Consider the following 20,062-nt stretch of genomic DNA (forward strand, 5'->3'; position numbering starts at 1 on the left):
AATTCCCCTCAATTAATCTGCACTCAATACCCCATAATGACAACGCGAAAACAGATTTTTAGAAATGTTTGTAAATTTATTAAAAAACGGCCAACTGGACAAAGTAGGGCCCCAAAAGCCCTAAGTTCAGTGTCTGTCAGTTGCTTTTTGGTAATTAGATTATTTACAGATTTGTTCAGGAATTTACACCTCTGAAGTACAATAAATACTAGGTCCTGCGTTAACATATAAATATGTACACCTTTAATTATTAGGACTTCATTATTACCTTCGCCCAGGAGGTTATGTGGTCGCCCGTGTCTGTATGTCGGTTTTTTTCTTTTTGTTTGTGTGTCAGCAGGATTACACAAAAACTACTGAACCGATTTGCACTGAACTTGCTCGCGGTTTGGGGAATGGGCCAGGGAAGAACCCATTAAATTTTGGGGCAGATTCACCTAATTTGCTATGAATTTGAATTTTTTTTTCTCTGAAGTATGGCGCACATTGTTTGAAATTGGACTCGGTGGAGGTCTGCGCTCTACTGAGCTCAATGTCTAGTTTTACCTGTGCTCACATGGTGCATTTTCATAAATAGGGTTGTATTATAATCAAATATCTGCAAAATGACATACAGAAAACCTGGGGCAGGTATTACTCCAATACAGCAGTAGGGGTTGGTTTCTAGAGCTGAAGCTGCCATCTATTGTGTGCTGTGTGAACTGTACTCGATGGGAACTTGAAGGCAACAGGGACTTCCAAACAGGTTAATCCAGCTGTGGTGATCCTTCATCAGACAATAGTCTAGATCCAATTTCACCAGGCAGTTGAGAGTACGTTCTGGGATGAGCATCTCCCATTTATTTACTATATTATTATTTACATCAAAGGATCAATAGCTAACTTTACAAAAGAAAAATAAGTCATTTGCAGCATTTGAGAAACACACAGTCCAAGCAATATTAGGCACAATCACAAAGAGGTGTCAGGGGAGAAAAAACCTAAAAACTAACAGGACACCTTCCAGATTTTTAACACACACTCCATGAAACATCAGGTATGAGTTGGAGGAAGCTGCTTCATCTGTAACTGATAAGATGTGTTTTTGTTGTATTGTATTTAGGCTTCAGCTACGATTTTCAGGAGCAACAACAAGGAGCCTGTTGAGTGTAAAACTGGGCAAACGAATGCTTCTCTACAGAGACAAAAAGAAGAGCAGTTGTGTTTAAAGCAGATGTAGAGCAAGGCAAGCAAGACTGTTTATGGATATGGATGCATAGTTTAACATTTGTAACCCTATCTTTCATTACCTCCGCCAAGGATGTTGGGCTTTCACCTATGTTGTTTATTGGTTTGTTTGTTGTCAGCAGGATTACGCAAAAAGAACTGATCCAACTTGCACTTAACTTGGTGGAGGGATGGTGCATGGGCCAGAGAAGAACCCATTAACATTTGGTGCGGATACGATTAAAGGGGCAGATCCAGGATTTTTTTTTTTTTACCACTTTCCTTAACATTGCGAGACATTTTTCTACATTTCCGTCAATATTTGGCTTTGGCGGAGATATGAACGCTACCGAGTGGCATTCTAGTCGTTAATGTGATGTATGCGAACACACAAAAGTATGACATGGACTAGGAACCATAAAAACTGGATCTACAGGAACATGCAAGTCAATGTAGAGACAATGACAGCAGCTTTTTGTCTTCATATTGTCCCATGAGGTGAGTCTTACTCATTACAATTCACAGAGTCAAGGGCAGTGGAGAAGGCAGAAAGACAGAGTGGTTTGTCAAATGTCCATTGCTCTCAAGGAGTCCAGATGTCACCGCTAGAAATAGCTGCAAACAATTCATCACTTAAGGCTCCAGAACTCCAGTTACAACCTGGTAATTTCTCTAACCAACATAATACAGAGGAACTAGAGGACCTTGAAAACAGTCAAACAGCAGTTTATTAACTGATATTAATAGGACAATAAAAAGAGGGACTCATAAACACATCATCTCAATCAACTGTTAAGAATTTTTGATAATCCTTCTTTCATTGTCAAAATCAATATTAATTAATAAACTGCATTATAACATTTACTGTGGCTCCGTATCCTCCATAATTTAGTGCATTGTATATTCAGGTTGTAGCTGCTGAAGCTCTGGGCTCTGTGAGTGTTTCAGGGCTGGTAGTTCTGGTGGATGAAGGACAAAACATCATCTTTGGATAGTTTCTCAGGATCCATCCGGGTCTGAGAATCATGAACTATGACCCCGTCCACCCAGGCCCAGAAGAGACGATCAGAGTGGCAGACACTGAGGATGAAAACAAAGAAAGGATACTGTTCATTCATGGCTGCCAGAAGATATTTAAAGGGCTATTTAAAGGCTATTTTGTAAACTATCCTCCCATCACCATGGCTGCAAAATGATTGTTTGTAACGTAACCACACCACAGAACTGACTACTTCTGATACAAAAGGGAATATAAATAGAGAGGGCAGTACTTACTGGAAGGGAGCAGCAGAGTTTGGTGGCATTTCATAGGTGGAGGCCTTGGTTATCTTATTAAAGAAGAACTTCATCTTGGAGTTCTTACTGTACGCCATCGTCCACGGCTCTAAAAGGTGCAGAGGGAGGAGAGGAAGAGGTATTTTGCACACTTTTATTAAAAGTATAAAAAACCAGTCCATGACTTTACAAACTGTCACTCAAACTATGTCATCCATAGGTTTGTAGAAGCTTTGACGTAGTTGAAAAAAAATGTAGCTGCAACAGCCAAATAGAATTTAAGTGCTGTTTTTTCTGACACTGAGCATTAGGACACACTCAGACACACACACATACAAACCATTGACAGTCTTAATGATGTAGAGGCCTGTGGGAAGGAAGTGTCGGTCATCTCTGCCGGTGTAGGACAGACGAGGGACGCCTCCTGAACTCTTTGTTACCTTCATCTCTAGTCTTGATGAGGAAAACCAGAAAATGACAAATTATAATGTTTTTTCTTGCCTTTTATTTTTTAAACAGGAGAAAACAAATGCAACATTGACCTTCAAAAAAAAATAGAAAAACAACATTTAGAAAATAATTATATGAAACTCAGCCTGATGTTTAATAGTTGATGTTGACTAACGCGAGACAAGTCTCTTCTTACCTGACAAAGATTTTCTCCATTTCCTCCAACCTGTACACCTCCTTCACTCTGTTTGGGAAAAGACAGATGTTACATTTAAATATTATGACAATTTAATACAACGACAAAGAAAGAGTTCATTCACATTTTTGCTTGGATGTCTATTATATTTACCACTATTACAATACTAGTGTTTGTTTTTGCAGCTACTCTAAGGATATTAACTGTTTGTTTTTAACGTCGTACTGGCTTGTTTAGTATTTGTTGTTTACATAACAAGAAATGCAGCATTTGGATTAAGAGTGAATCTACCTTTTAAAAAAAAGCTTTGTTAGCACCACTCTCAAATATCTTCTATGTAGAGTTTTCCAGTTTCATACTGCCCAACTTTTTAGTGCTAGAATGTCAGAGAAAATAAGACCCCTGCACATAGATTACAAACCTGCGGTTGAAATAAATGGTTGAATTCATTTCAATTTATACCTGATAGGGTTCATGTCTGGTCTGCTTGGTTTGGCCACAGCCTTCACAAACTTCTCAGCCATCTGGATCCTGGATATACAGTGGCCTTTAGTTAATGAACTACAGAAAACTGGTGTGAAAAGTTAAATGAATTGAAATTACAACTCTGCTACAAATAGTTGCTTATAAACGCTGACACTGGATATGCAATATCGGTGTTTTGGTGAGTATGGCTCAGATCGGACATGGCACAGAAAAAGTTTGATGCAGAACACAGGTGACACTGTCCTACCGTTGGTTGAAGTGCTGATCTCTTACATCGGTTCCGTTGAGTATTAGCGCATCCATTACATGAACTGCGTTGATTCTACGCTGAGCTTTTCCCTATAAACCAAATATACACACATGTAAACCCAGATCTACAGTATACGCAGCAAGTAAGCGGCGTAGTGTAATAAAATGCAAGTCATCTAATTTTAGCTCTAATTCTCTAAATCATGGTTTGGAGAAAAAAAAATAATGATCACTCTTTTGATGAATGAACCCTGCTGTAGTTGAAAATGGTCAACGCAATATATAACAAACAACAGGAACAACAAAGTTCCTGATGATCACCACATCCAGTGAAAAAAATTAAGGTTATCCTTTAAGTGATGAAAAAAACTGAGCTAATCATTAAGAGTTTGAAATACCGGCTCCAGTATTTCATCTGCTTAGCCTTTAAACTCTCCAGTCCCACTCCTTACCTCGCCCTTCAGCTCTTGGACAATCTCCACGCTTAGAAGTGTATCTCTTGGCAGCTCTAGCTTGAAATTCTCCAGTTTCCTCCAGCGCACAGGCATCTTCCCATCCCACGTGTATTTCTGAGACTTCTACACAAGTTAAAGGGAAATGGAGAGAACACATAAGAAGATGAAAACAGGTTCAAACACAGGTTGTCATGCATAGAAACAGTTAAGCCTATCTCACAGTCACCACTATCCCTCTATTTAGAGAATAAAAACATCAGGGGTGAATGGATTTGCCTGTCGGCTCTTTCTTTTGATCTTCTCCAGAAGAAGTGGAAATTACTTTGCTCATAAAATAGCTAAACTTGAATACATTAACCTGCGTGTCCCATCACTGCTTGTAATAATGTACTGATAGGAGTAGAGCGGAAGGATGTTACCAGACATCAAATTTGGAAAATCATGAAAAAGACAAATTATTCCTGATGGGTACAAAAAGAGGATTGTGCAAGTTGAGTGAAAAACACACTACTGCAGTAAGACAAAACACAAGTTCAAGACCTACATTGTCTCTTACGACTCACCCCTAGTGCTAGAAGAAAGATCTGCTCTCCACCTCCCACAATGCACCTGTGGTCCAGGATATGACGCAATTTCTCCAGTGTGCTGGAGTTGAGAGGCGTGAGCTTGCACTGGAACGACTCCACATCTGAATTCTGAGGTGCAACAGAAACAGGGAGAACTAGAATGACACTCAGTAGAGCTCAGACCTCTGCCAAGGCAAATGTCAAACAACATACACCAGACTTCAGAGGAAAAAATTTAAATTCATAGTAAATGATCCAGATCTGCTACAAAATTTAATGGGTTCTTCCCTGGCCCATCCCCCACCCCTCCACCAAGTTCAATGCAAATTGGTTCAGTGCTTTTTGCATTATCCTGCTGAAAAACAAACCAATAAACAAACTGACAAACAGACACGAGAAAACATAACCTCCTTGGCAGAGGTAATTAGAGATGGAGAGCAGACACTGAGATATATTCAACATTTTTAATTAGCCCACTTACAACAGTGTTTCTAATTATCAGAATTTATTTGGGCAGCATACCCCTATCCAAACGGGAGTTTTCTATTATTTTTTAGTATTTTAAGCCTGATCAAAGTGTAGATTGATCAATTACAGTTGTGCACAGTTGTATATGGTCCCACTTGCAGACAAATAACCCCCCTACTCCTCAAACTAAGATGAATGATCACAACTCATTTCTCAACTTCTGGGAAATACTGTGTAGGATTTAACAAAGTGCAATGGGATGCTTAAAAATTTTTTTTCTTTCATTATTATCAAATTAAAAACACAAAAAAACATTTATCAGCACTGTATTATTCCCAGTAGGGATTCTTTAACCCCAGATTTATTAACTGACCTTGATCAGTTCATAGAATTTTGACTTTGGGTCTGAGGAAGCAGGAGTGACCCTGGCCTTGTCTGGGACCTTGAAATAGACAAAAACAGTATTTAGGGGTGAAATAACATAGAATGAAACTAGATTACTAAACAAAAACTCTATGATTTGTATTAGATCTGTTATAGTCCAGCTTCAGTGTAGTACAAATATCACAGTTTATCCACCCACCCCCCAGAGCTTTAGACACTCCTTCCTGATGTTGGCTTGCCTCGGCTCCGAAAGCGTCCTAGAGACATCAAAGCGGTGTCACACAGTTAGTTCCAGACATAGACACCATCCCACTCAAACAGCTATGCTGGATTAGAGATAAATGAGTGGATACAAGAAGAGTTACTCACGGGTCTACGACGAAAGCGTGGATCTTGGCTAAGGCCTTGATCTGGACTGCACAGAGTCTGCGGTGAGAGATAATTCCATTTCTCTCAGTGTCTCAGTTTGAAATGATAAGACAACGGCCTTTCTGAAAATTGTGCATCTTTACCTCTCATTGGAGTTGACCATAAACTGATAGAAATCAGTGTCTTCTTTGATGATGCTCAGGGGAACCACATCTGTAACATCAGTATCTGTGTTCCTCAGCTGGTTCAGTTTTAGGTTGACTTTGAACATGTATTCCCTGACAGCATCTGAACCGGGCTTCAGACCGCGGCACGCTATGTACCTGCGGGTGGCAATGAGTGGGAGGAGATTTACAGAGGCAAGAATTTTCTGTACAATTTCTCTTTTCTTAGTTGAAATCAAAAATTGGATCCATAGCAGAGATACTGTCCTATTTTTTGTAATTGAGACATTGCTCAGTCGATTCATTTATAATTTTGAGTATGGTTACTAATGGAGAAATATTTCCCTCATGCCGGAAGTTTCTTCCAACCAGTAATGTGCTGGACTAAGTAATTAAAGTACATTTGAGACGTGTACCAAATGCACTGCACCCAGATACAATTTCAGTATTCTGATGGTTTTTTACATCTTTTTTTCCTGCACAGCCAGCTTATGTGTAGAAAAACTCTTAACTCAGGCAGTATAAACCAGTGAAAACAGGGGAAAAGATTCAGAGGCAGTCTCCAACATGAAATCTGATGATGTATTGAAGATCCAGAGGCAAATGTACCTCACTGCCATTATCATGTGGTCATGTGGAATACTGAGTTTTAAAACATCAGTCATTGTTCTGTTACAAGCAAGTATAGTGTGATCTTTACTGTATGTGCACCTGTCATACTGTTTTTTTTTTGGTTTTTTTTTCTCTTAAAATAGGACCATAAAGGCTTACGGGTACTTCCAACTGAGGTTTAGCACATTTGCACTAAGTATACATGAGAATTACAACTGTAAAAATGCATTTTGTTTTTTTCTCAACATCGTTCAGAAATCAAAGGTAACAAGGATCTTGCAGACAAAACTCAAGGTAAGCAAAGGAACAGCTGAATAAGTAGGTCCATCGGGTAATTCTGTTGCTGCCAGTTTGTTCTTCCACTCAACACCGGAACATTAAAATTAAACAAATTACTACTGTTGCAGTGTTCGTGATCTAGGTTTTAGGTTTTGATTTGTTTCAATTGACAGAATATTTTGAACAGATATTCAGATATTATTCTGAAAAATGTGCCTGTAATCCAAAACGTGCCCTGCATAAGTAACCAAATCCACAGGTCTTTTTGCACATAGGGAAAATTCACACACAGAAACAGCCCCACCTCTCAGAGTTGGCAGGCCTGCTGGTGACAGGTTTGAAGAGAGAGATCCTGTCGAAGCAGAGGTAGACCAGGTAGACCAAACCCACACTGAAAGGAGTGAAGAGGTCAAACGTCTTACAGACAAAGTGGCCACCTAAAGAACACAGAGAGTGCCAGTGTGATTTAATCTGGACCCTGCTATACAGTACATGCGCACAAAAATACAGAGGATGAGTGCATAAGATGAATATGACGAAGGTATTTCATGACTGAACATATTATTTAATTTTTTCTTTAGGAAATTTTGAAACATCAGCAGCTGTCCACTTGACCAGAATTTAAAATAAGAGCCACTGATGGACAGGTATGCAGACTGCCTACGTGACTCACTAATTCATGCGCACACAAACCTGTCCTGAGTGTAGAGAGGGCAGTGAGGAACTGACAGAGCAGCAGCTGTTTACTCAGGATCTCCTGGATGTTTTCCTGGCCTTCCACAGAGAAACCCTACCGGAGTCAAAGATCCAATCATCAAACCAAAACTGATTCAATCACCAAACAGAAAGCTCAAAATCTCAGTTTATCCCACGGACAGCAGGAATCTGTATCATTGTACCTTTAACTGTGAACTCATCCTCTGTTTGATATGTAAATTCGGGATTATTTGCATGCTTTGAAGCAGAGTAGTGGCTACCTTGCAGTAAAAAAATCAGCATGTGGAATAGTCTCACCCCATCTGCCATGAGGAAGTGAAGCCCTCTTCTCTCTGTGCTCTCCAGGACAAAGTTTCGAAAGGCAGTCACGTTTTCTGGGCGAGTGATGTCACCATCTCCATCCACCCCTCCCTCACCTGGGGCACACAGGTAAGGGAAGTCAAGCTTTCACTGGATTATTCATCAGAAATCTCCTGGGTGTGATCTGATGGTTTTGTTAACGTACCATAGTAAGGCTCAAACAGCTCACTCGGCGCTGCATAGAAATCCTCCAGTTTGAAATCACAGGGCCCCTTCAGTGTCATGCCAAACCCCTTGGCATGCCAGCGTCTCTTCCACAGTATGTACTCTGAAAAGCCTCCAGGCCCCGCACAGACATCACCGAAGTACAGAAGCTCACCCCCTCGGTCCTTTGTCAGAGGTTTCTACATAATGACAATGGGCAAAGACATCAGCTGGTCTCACCATCTGTTTATATGGGCCTGTGTGCAACACATATCAACAGTTACTTTGACCCACTCACCCCTTGTGAATCCTTTGGGTTGGTGAACATATGGTCGAAGCAGCTGTCGATGTTGGCCATTTTCATAGCTGCTCTAAATAAAAAAAAAAACAAATAAAACAACTTGTCATTGTATTTAAATGACTGGCACTCTAAAGAGTACTCATTAAACCACGTGAAAATTCAAAGTAAACAGCTGCAAGCTATTCATCCCACATCAACCACTATGAATGCGAATTAAGTGCCCAAATAACAAAAACTGCACAGTACGCAATATAATCGACAATAATCTACTATAGTTCTTGATATCTGTGTTGCCTGTTTTTCAAAATGTAGCAATTTATCATTTGCACTGTGACACGATTTTATTTCACAGATTTGATATCATATACAAATGACACGTGAAAATGTGTATCAACACACACATAGCTACATGTTTGACTTTCACCATCATTCAAAAGCAGCGATTAACTGGTAAAAGGCTGAAACCCTGCCTCTCTATAACTTAAATTTTTCAATATGAGCAAAAGTAATTAATATAATAAAACTCCAGAATAGCAAATGATTTTATACAATATAATCAACATTGTCAATTTGTCAAACTTGTAGTAACTAACTAAAGACTGACCTGTTTAGAAAGATACCTCCCCTGATTGTCTCATAAGGGTTGGAGCGTGTCCGAGCTCTCCTCATTTCCTCGCCCTCCAGACTATCAAATACTGTCTGAGCATCAAATAGACAGAGTGGTTGTGCAAATCAGAAATATTTAGGTACCGTATTATGATTTGGGTCCATCAAGCAAGTTACTACCAGTCACTATTAGACTGTAGACCTAAATGCAAAGCTGAATACAGCACATGTATACAATTTTAAAGTAATTTTTTAATGATTTATTTAGAAATCAGTGTTACTGTCTGCATTAGCTACTAGGTTAATATAGATTCCTTTATTCTATGTCTAACTGTAAAATAAAAGATATTGAAATTAAGCAGAAATGAACAGTAGGTGTTTTACATTATAACTCACCTTGCACCTTAGAAGAGTGTGCAGGAGATCTTCAGTGCAAAACTCTGTCTCATCCTCAATCTTTAGTTTTCTCTGTAAGCAGTAGAAAAGACGACTTTAACAACAAAACGGGTATGTATCAAGTAGGCAGTAGTAAATATTTTGTACTTTTCATGTATATATCTAAGTGAGTCTCCGTGTTTTTATATTTACCTGTCCCAGAATCATCCAGTCCCTCAGCTCATCAGCATCTGGGGTTTCTGTGGTGCATTCTGGAAACCAGTCTACCTTCTCTACAGCACTAGGCTGTACAGACAAACAGAAAAAGAGACAGCGGACAGACAAACAAAGATCATTTCAACAGATACAACTGACAGTTGATTGATTCCCACATGGGATTTCAAACCTAAAATCATGACACTAATTCAAAACAATTATGCAAAAAAATTACATGTTTATTATTTACTGTTGTGTACCTCTGGTTCATCACGCCAGTCGACATTTAGCTCCCCCTGGAAGCCCTGTAGTGTGAGGCCGAGACCCCTTCTACCTCGCTGGGTAGAGGCCTCCACAATCTCCTTGCGTCCTTGGCCAAACTTCCCCAGACCCTCGCCCTCACGGAAACCCATCTTGGCCTGAAGGTGTAAGAGGTAACAGACAAGGGAGTTAAGAAAAGACAGACTGAAAAGACACTGTATTTTTCTTATGAATACTTTGCAAAATAAACAAACATTTTCAAAACCAATCAAACGATAATAGATACAATCCAAAATTCTGCAATACAAAATTAACTGTGAAATATCATGTGTTAGTGAGGTTTTCAGTACATTACCATGAGCTTCTGTGACACACTGTTGTACATAGAGAAGTTGGAGGATGTCTGTGTGGGGGCATCTGTGTCTTGGGGATCATATGATGATATGGAGGGCATGGAGATCCCTGGTCTGTGATCTTCCTGGTCACTGAGGGAGTCATTTTGGCTAGAGTCTGGACAGTACAAAACCACATACACACACACAAACACACACAGAAACAGGTACAAACCATTCATTTATAAACAACAGCAGGAAGACAAAACAAGAGCAGGAAGACAAACCAAACTAATCAGTAATAAGGTAAGGCCCGGGGCCTTACCTTCTTTCATATTATCTGTACTGATGAATTGTGAAATATTAGGTATTTGAAGGGCATCTAGGAAGGAGTTTTGCTCTTGTCCTGTATGTTATATGTGAACTGTATAGTTTTTCAAAAAAGCTCTTGAAAGTTTCATTAATTCCTGCTAGGATCATAAAATTAAGTTAAATTAATTCAATTAGGATACTATCATAGTGACAATCTTTTACTTTATATCCCAATTTGGCAGATACTAAAAAATAATCAATGCCAGAGTATGATTTACATGTAGTTGAGTAGCAGGAATATTTTAAGCCATTGGAATTCATGTCCCTTCAAATGTCCCTCATATTGAGTTCCTCCATAAAGTAATGGATGGTTTGTCTACTTCTTGAATGAGAATTATCAATGCCCAAACTTCTTTCTATTCCTGGGTTCAATTTACGGTTAAAGTCCCTGCTATAATGTAGCTATGAGACAGGGTTGAAATTGTAAAAAAGAGATTATGAAAAAACTGGAGCATTGATATTCATCAGGTTCAGTTTTTCCATAATAAGTGTGCCCTGTAGAATCTTTTCCTATGCTTCATTTAAGAAGAATTTAGCTAAAGAGAAATTCACTGGATTAGATAGGGAACTTAAAATACTTGAAATCTCATACTCTCAAACCAAGGACAGGTCCACACTGAACATGATAACTGCCACTAAATATAATTTAAATAAATTATATCATAACAAAGTAAAGTATGTTGAACCAATCAGACATACTTTAGACTTCTAGCCTGCCGCTTAAAAAGAACAAAACAGTATGAACCATATAGCTGGTATACGGCAGATAGATGGAAATATCTCTACCTCCTCTAAGCAGATAAATGATAGATTTAGATCATTCTATAACTAGGGATGGGAACTGATAAGATTTTATTGGTACCAGTGCCATTACTGAATCTTCTTATCGGTCCGATTCTTTATCGTTTCCTTTAACGATTCCCGATAAATTTTCTGCGTGGGTGAAAAAAGTAGGCCTACACAGGTTTTCAGCATCAACACAATTGTTCTATTATCTCAGAGTGTCTGAGAGAATAGCTATTCACCATTCGTTTTCATTTAGGTTTGCTCGGTCAAAGAAAAAGTCTGCAAAGACTGCCTGCGTGGCGCTAATGTTATTATAGCATAGTATATTTACCCACAGTAACGGACGTACTGCCTTGTTGGGAAGCATTGGCACTCGACGTAGAGTGTCAAATACATAGCATTCCTGGAATTTAAGCCCATGTTGCGCAGACAGATGTTTCAGCATATTGCTGGTGTTTCGAACCTTACTTGAAATCAATTTTACAGACATTACAACTTGCACTGTTGTCATCTTTCTTTGTGAAATGAAGCCATGCAGTGTTTCCCACAGGTTAAGAATTTACTTGGGGTGGTGGGCGGTGAGGTGTGTGACCAATGTGCATGCAGAGACTCATACAATTTAGAGGGGGAGAGGGTAACCCAGGTTATTTTCTGTAGCTACAATTTACACTTCCCATGAACATCTCACATGCAAACTTAGGTCATCTGTAGCTAGGCGGCTGTGTACAGCGAAGCCTCTAGTCCCCACTCATTTCCTGCAACTCAGACAAGTGTTTGGGCAAAAATAAGCTAGTTTGAAAAGAGTGAAATAGGGAATTCCGATGTAAGATTTACCTAAATTGAAACCCGGGGATTTGATCTACCTGGGCAGGTCTTAATCTACCTGGCCGACTTCCTAAGAAGAGCCTATGGATGGGAACTGATGCACTGTTGTCATCTTTCTTTGTGAAATGAAGCGCCACTTTGGACTGTTTCTTCTTCTACGCCATTACTCCTTCTTTTTGTAAGTTTCCAGCAGCACACACGAGTATGATGTCATTGTTTTGCAATGCGCAACTGTCAGAAACACATGTTGGTACTGATAAAAGGAATTGATAAGCTTGGAGGCATAAGATTCCCATCCTTATCTATAACACTCTTTATTCATCACAGGGTGTCTTAGATAATCAAATGTTTGGCAGCTTTTTGACTGATTTTCCACAACTGTCTGACAGTAACAGACACTTCTTGGAGGCACTGTTAAAAATAAAGGAGATCTCTGAGATTAAAAGCTTGCCATTAAACAAATCCCCTGGGCTGGTTGGACTTCCTGCCAATTTCTACAGCGTATTTGAAGATATTATAAGTCCTTTGTTGCTTGAGGTTTATAATGATGCATTTAAAGCTGGCACCTTCTGAAAATCCATGCACACCACAGTTAATCTTTCATTCACAAAAGAGAAAAAGGAAGCCTTAGATCCTAATGGCTATCGGCCTATTTCTCTGCCTAACTGCTATCAAAAGATCTTAGTAAAGGATTTTGCAAACCATTTATCAAAAGATATTAGAGGCATTATCCACATGGACCAAACATGCTATCCCAAATCGCTATAGTTCTGATACTACTAGACGACTCGTCAACTTACAGTTGATACAACTCCGTCCATCCATCAATCTCTCTGTTGTTAGATGCCACCAAAGCCTTCAATTTTGTTGAATAGAGTTACCTCTTTGAAACACTTGAAAGATCTGGCTTTGGAAAAAACTTCATTACATGGATTCAAATCTTATATGACACCCCCTATGCTTGAGTTTTAACAAATGATCTTATATCCGATCTATTCCAGTTGTACAGATCCACAATATAAGCCTGTCCCTTAAGCCCAAGTTTATTTCTACTTGCCTTAGAGCACCTGGTACAAAGGCTGAGTGACAATACAAATATTAATGGAATCACATTGGGCAGTGGTCATCATAAACTTTTACTGTATGCGGATGATATGTTACTCTGCTAACACAACCAGAAAAATCTATACCTGCCTTATTAAACTGTATTGTAGAATTAACGCTGTTATCTGGATACCGTATTAACTGGGATAAATCAGAGGCTATGCCTATATTGGGTTATTGCCCATCTACAGTTTCATCAATGGAAGTTTTGTTGGTCTTTGAAAGGTATCAAATACCTGGGCATTCAAATAACTCCTGATTACAAAGATATGGTCGGAGAAAATATCAGTCCACTACTTAAGAAAAATTAAATCTGATTTTGGTGCTTTGGGGGAAAATACACTTTGTTAAAATGATGACTGTAACTGAGATTTATTACATACTTTCCTACTTTCCTCTGAATATTCCCAACTCCTACTTCAGAGATTTTGATACTTTTAAGGGCTATTAATATAAAGTTTAAGAGAACATGGTTACCAAGGAGAGAGGCAAGAGATAAACCAAGCTAGCTCCAGATTGACACTGAAGTTTGTGGTGGGCTCTACCAGGTCCAAGCTATTTGTCACAAAATCGCAACAACAGAAGGACCATCCTATTATCATGAACACTAAATCAATTTGGTAAGAACTGCATAGAGCTGGTCATTGGGACTTTTCAAATCCCAAACAAGAACCTTTATGGAATAATAAGCGAATTGTAATTGGAGATAAAACCCTTAATTGGACAATAACCTACGTTTTGCATCTATTTGATAGCCAAACTAAGCACTTCCTAAGCTTCAAAAAAATGGCAGATAAATATAAATTAGAACGTAATAAATATTGGAGGTATGTCCAAATGAAAGAGCGCCTTATCTAAATACTTGGGCAGCCCGATTGAAGAACTGCTGAGTAGATTATTAATATGTAGGGGCATCATTCCCAAGATCTATCACTTACTACAGAAACAATTATGTATAACACTTGACAGGAGACCAGGGAGTGGACATATCTCCTGTGGAAGTCATGTTTGAATAACATTATTACGATATACAAGGAAATGGGCAATAAGTATATTCAACTGAAAATAATACACAGATGGCATCAGACACTTCAACAACTATATAAATGGAACCCAATACCAGTAGATTCTTGCTTGAGATGTGAAGGAAATGGTACCTCTGTTCTACATATACTTTGGACATGTCCAACACTTAAGGACTGGTGGAATAATGTCCAAGAGATTAGTTTGAAGTCCTAAACAAAAGGTTCCACATCTCTGCAAAACTGTCTATCTTGGGCTCAACCACTGAGCTCCAGGACTCAGTGTGCCCTGTAAAATTATATACCCTCCAGCAAGGGGTGGATGGTATAAACGGTATAGGATGTACACTGGTATGAATTTGCCCTACGGTATGGATTTTGACTACACAATGCTGACCAGTAGAGTCCTCACAGATCTAAAGTGGCAATTAAATAACTACACCAGTGGGAGGCAGCTATGCACTAAACCGTGCCTAGTCTTCTGGAAAGAAGATGATTCACCTCACAGCGTTTCCCATACATAGGCTCTATTTGTATGGACCACCTAAACTTGCCCTTTTTTAGTTTTTGTAGTCCTCTGCAGTTCCACAAAGAAAACTTCATCATTAGCCCTCCAAACACACCAGATAACACTGACTGCATGGGCGTAATTTATGGTAAGGACAGTGGGGATATGTCCCTACTACGTTTCTGATGACCTAAAATTGTCCCTACCACTAAGTTGATATTAATTGCATATGCGTTTAAATCAAATATACTTTCCATCGGCTTTATAAAGGGTTAACACCGTTGTGTTCCTGCTGGATGAGAAACAGTTTCTATTGGTGTTTGTTCGCTTTGTTCCCACCTCCTTTACATGCAGCAATGTGATTTCTGGATTGCATTTTGGATGAATCAGAACCAGTCAAGTGTGCTTATTCAGAGGAGAGAGCTCACTTGAGCAATCCAGGATGTCATGTCACAGGTGTTTTGCCTTCTGTGATCATAACTTTATGGTACTGGCTAATTAAACACGCCGATTGTTCAGTGATAAAAAACACAGTTGGCTGGGCTGGCTAACTCACTACAGACCAGGAATTGTAATAATCTTGCTAACATTAGCACTGTACAAACAAAAATAGTTAGGCATATTAATGCTATACTAGTAGCTAGTATACTCAGCTAACATTAACAGATAAGGTAGTTAGGTCGCAGACTAAATGTTTTGACAGGGTGTGCTGTAGTGTGATTTTGTGCCATTACTTTTGACTTAGCTAAAATTAACTGTTGTGGTTCTTTTCATTTTTTCATTTATTTAGTAAAAGACTGAGTTAGGTCACTTTCTTTACATCTATCAGCAAATAAAATTTGCCAGTAAGCACATGCTTGGCTTGTTAACTTATTATCTAGTGTTGTATTGCAAATCAGATGTTCCCTTCATTTTCATAACTTGTACAGCAAATTAAGTGTTCAATTCATTTTTAACTTGGCTTTGTTGTTAATACAGACATCAGAGGGAGACATAAAAGCATTGACAAAGAAGGAAAGAGAGAAAGCCCAGTCCAAGCACCAATAGAAAAGAGGAGTGCAAAGGTACGAATTTGCACAATGAGCTGTAATGTTACCTCAAAGAACACATCCTTCTGATTTGAGCATTGTTTTTTTAAGTTAAGGTGTATCACTTAGTGGTTGTCAATATATGTATGAGAGAGAGACAGACCTTTGTGCTGTAATGTTATCTCATTGGGCACATCTTTCAGGCGTAATTATTAAAAAACAATATATTGCAAGACTAAAAGTAGAAAAATATGGTTGTCTGTGACAGTGTATTACATAGTGGTTGTCCATACAGTCATCCAAGGAAAATAGAGGCAAACAAAGAGAGAGAGTGAAGGAGCCAAGGCCAGGCAGAGAGGAGAAATAGGTTAACAGGTAAGCATTTCAGCCTTGAGCTGTAATGTTATTTTATAGAGCCACAAAATGGTTGTCAGTGACAGTGTATTGCATAGTAATTGTACGTACAGGCATGCAATCAAAAATTCCTAAACTTTCTGGGAGAGGACCCCCAGACTCCATGCCATATTTACGTCCCAAATACTTTCCAAATCAAACCTACACCCTTGATTGCACGGGCATCCCAGTAACATAAAAACATACAGAAGTTTTGTTAAAATTCCTGGGTGCAGCAGTGTTAGATGTATTCTTCTGACCTCCCGGTGTCATCCCTCCAGCATCAAACAGCTCATGTGTGCCAAGTTCAGAGCATCCGGTAACCAAGTTTTCCAGTAATGTGCAGGCGTCCTCCTCCTCTGCACTCTCAGGCAGATTAGCGAGTCTCCGGTTCGACTGTCTTGATCTAGCCTCCAGATCCAGCACCTTTTCCTCGAGATCTTTGTTTTTATTTTCAAGGGTCTGAACTTTAGCTTGTAAAGAGCTGATGCTATCCTCTGCTGCAGATATCCTTATCTCTGCATAGTTGACCTGCTCAACACACTCATGAACACATTTTTTCCCGTTCTCTATCGCCGACAAAATGTCATCCAGTTTAGATGAAAAATCTGATTTCAAGTCTGCGATAGCAGCTAATATCACTTCTGATCCATTGTGCAGCTCTTCACCACCAGCGGTCTCTCTTTCTTTTTCCTCTGCCATGGCCTAACATGTGCTAGTTTTAGCCTTGCTATCTTCACAGTTAGTATCAGAACTCAACTTAGATGCGAAGTCAGACAACTTCGACTGAAACCGCTTGTTGGAGTTTTTACCAGGTTTCCTTTGCGAAAGAGACATCAACACTCTCAATCACACCCACATTTTTTTAATGCCCCATATATTGGTCAAAATTTTGCAGAAAGGTAGTGCAGCCAAAGCGCGTGTGTCCTCTCAGCAAGCCGCCATTACCGGAACTCCCCATGAATTCTACTAAATCATGCCAGACTTTGTTTAAATGGGTCAAATTATTTTTATCTACCTTGTCTGGATAATTGTGACTCTTCACCTGAGCTGCTGTCATCACGACGCCTCTTTGTCCCCTGCAGTGGTGCTGACGTTGCTTCAGCTCTTCTCTTCATTATGGCTGAAACAGAGACAGAGCGGACAATAAGAATAAGATACTATATCTGATGCATGAGGTGCAATAGCACACAGAGGACAGAGAAGAAAAAACCAAGGACTGTGACAGGACTGTGAGAAATATTTATCAACTTGGAACAGAGGGCCGCATGCATACGGTGCACGTTACTCATAAAGTCAAAATGCCAAACATTTGCTGGATTCATTTGAGAAGTGCTTACTGTCCCTCATTTTACGTGGCATTAACGTTTTTAAACTATTATAAGACATCGCTTCAGGCTAAAGGGTTAGGCTTCAGGTTAAATTTTTTTTTGTATTTGGCCATCACAATATATAAATAGTTTTTAAAAATTGTTGAGGATGAGAATAACTGTTTAGCTGCAGCTTTAATGGCTGGCTTACTGACTTATATATTTCCTTACATATTAATTCTCAATATGTAACTAACATATCTATGAAGACAAGATAATAGAGCAGAGAGGCCAGATAAAAAGGTACTAATTTGCTTCGTTCTGTGGTGTTTTGTGAGGTCGAAAACAGGAATTTAAGGAATTTTATATTTTTAGTCAGGCAACAGCAATCCAAAATATGTACATTTGGGTGTGGGATTTTTATTTTCTGTCATGATATTAGATGTAAGGCAAAGCAGCACAGCCATCAAAAATTAATATTATCACAAAGTCGTCACGTAAACGCACATATAAACACCTCACTTGGTCATCTACAGCTCCAGTTAGCGCTTTTAATGTAATAACATTATATTCATGAGAGGCCTGAAGTATGGCTGGTCAATAAAACAGGGTTTTCACAAGCAATGTCTTGTTCTTCCACGTTGCCACAACTTGACGGTTAAAACGTTACAATCTCACAATCTGAAAAACTCGCTGCAAATATGAACGGTTACCTCTAGGCTTTGTTGTAGCTAGCAGCAGTCAGCTATCAAAGTTTGGTAAAGTCGGCCCATACCACTCTCCAAAATATGTTTTAGTAGTAAAACACGGGTGAAGTAAACAGACTTGGCTGTTCAGTCAGTGTGGGAGTTTTCTGAGTTTTTTATGAAACGAAACTGCGCAGCTGTAGCAGCTTTAGCTGTTAGCTTGCTATGTTAGCCAGCTAGTTTTTACCAGCTCAGAAGGAGAACTTCACTCTTCTGTGGTGAGACAGCATCGACAGAGCGTTAATTCCACATATGTGTCGGAATTCCCCTGTTATACTTTTATTTACAAAGAAACTTTGGTTATGAATAGACTGTTTTTGAAGTTTACATTAGCCCGCGTTGTGTTTTTAGAGCTTTCACGGGTCCTTCTTCATCTGACGGCAGGTAGTAATGGCGTACGTGACATAACGACTGTCTAGTCAAGTGCCTGTGTTTTTTTTTTCCATTTTACGTTGATAGTATTATTAATTTTTAATAGACATTTTATAGGTCATCCCTGCTTTGAATACTTCCTGTTACACTGGATCATAGCTGCATTATAATTGTAATATATAGATGCAATGCCTTTATGTTATTGTTGAAATAAAGAGAAAAATGTTTGAAAGGTCAGTAACAGCATGACTTATCATTCATCTTGATAATTTGATTTTGGGACAAAAGTGACTTCGGAGAGACAAAAATAACTGTGTTCTTAAACAGTAACAACACAGGATATCCCCTCCACCTGTCAGACTGGGCCCCTGCCTCTCTAGGTGTGTCATTTTAAACAGATATTGTGCAAAATAATATTTGCTCTGATATTCCCAACAAATTTCATTAAAACACTAAATAAGTCTGCTAAAAAGAAAATAAACCTATCTGTCATCACAGCTACAAAATGCCTTGATAATTAATAACTCATACCAACGTGAACACGGTAACCTGACATATGCGTGAGTCTGCTTTAAGTCTTGGTTTTTAATGGGACTTTCAAGGGAATTTTCTTGTGCCTAAGAATAACATAAGATGAGACTAATTTACATAAAACTTTAATTGCATTGTTTTTCGAGTGACTAGGTGATTAGATTTTCTTTTAATCAGTCTTGCATGTCTGTTAGATTGTGCTAATCCAATTATTAGGCTTTTTCCAGTGGTACGTTACAATGAAGCAGGAAAATAGGCCTCTATGCTGTCCTGTGAGAAAGAAAATCACTCATGTCAGCATGACCTTTGTGGCTCCAGACTGTCTGCACATTGAGTGAAAATCATTTTTCTCTCACAGGCTAATGTGTATTTCCTTGGTGCATTTTCAAAATGTGAGCACAGAGCAAGGTACAGTAGATACTGTATGGCTATTAAGCTTCCAGCAAATGTTCTTTTCGTGGTGCAGCTTGGAAACCTGTCAGTGCATCGCATGCCTTCTATGATGAGTCTGTGAAATCCTTCGTAGAAGAAACAGTGTCAATTTCCTGTTTCCGTGACACCACAGAGATGACGAGCTCTGCCTCCTGAAAGTAG

General features: G+C 39.1%; 1 protein-coding gene across 4 annotated transcripts; it reads right to left on the reverse strand.

Annotated features, from left to right (window-relative positions):
- Nucleotides 1–115: 115 nt before the first annotated feature.
- Nucleotides 116–18,944, reverse strand: cmtr1 (cap methyltransferase 1). Of its 4 annotated transcripts, none has more exons than XM_040125785.1 (24): nt 18,753–18,944; nt 17,555–17,632; nt 10,495–10,649; nt 10,139–10,297; nt 9,876–9,968; nt 9,684–9,755; nt 9,286–9,380; nt 8,679–8,751; nt 8,382–8,580; nt 8,174–8,292; nt 7,853–7,949; nt 7,464–7,596; nt 6,248–6,427; nt 6,105–6,161; nt 5,935–5,992; nt 5,725–5,793; nt 4,881–5,012; nt 4,315–4,440; nt 3,861–3,952; nt 3,590–3,658; nt 3,128–3,175; nt 2,822–2,934; nt 2,482–2,590; nt 116–2,286 (listed from the first exon to the last, which is right to left on the reverse strand). In XM_040125785.1, the coding sequence occupies exons 2-24, from the start codon at nt 17,625–17,627 to the stop codon at nt 2,151–2,153; spliced, it is 2,457 nt and encodes an 818-aa protein (XP_039981719.1). In that variant the 5' UTR covers nt 17,628–17,632; nt 18,753–18,944; the 3' UTR covers nt 116–2,150. The 4 variants fall into 4 exon arrangements, with proteins under 4 accessions (XP_039981719.1, XP_039981717.1, XP_039981718.1 ...); XM_040125783.1 differs by having other exon boundaries at nt 17,528–17,632; XM_040125784.1 differs by having other exon boundaries at nt 18,533–18,944.
- Between the last annotated feature and the right edge of the window lie 1,118 nt (nt 18,945–20,062).

Source organism: Xiphias gladius, chromosome 4, assembly GCF_016859285.1.
Source record: "Xiphias gladius isolate SHS-SW01 ecotype Sanya breed wild chromosome 4, ASM1685928v1, whole genome shotgun sequence".
NCBI lineage: Eukaryota > Metazoa > Chordata > Actinopteri > Istiophoriformes > Xiphiidae > Xiphias > Xiphias gladius.

What these genes read in the sequence shown, in the direction of transcription:
- cmtr1 (XM_040125783.1), bottom strand. Translation starts at nt 17,627, where the DNA reads ATGAAGAGAAGAGCTGAAGCAACGTCAGCACCACTGCAGGGGACAAAG. An exon ending in GTCACAATTATCCAGACAAG is followed by an intron (nt 10,650 to 17,527) that starts GTAGATAAAAAT and finishes TGTACTGTCCAG; the next exon opens with ACTCTAGCCAAAATGACTCC. An exon ending in AACTCTGCTGCTCCCTTCCA is followed by an intron (nt 2,287 to 2,481) that starts GTAAGTACTGCC and finishes TTTCATCCTCAG; the next exon opens with TGTCTGCCACTCTGATCGTC.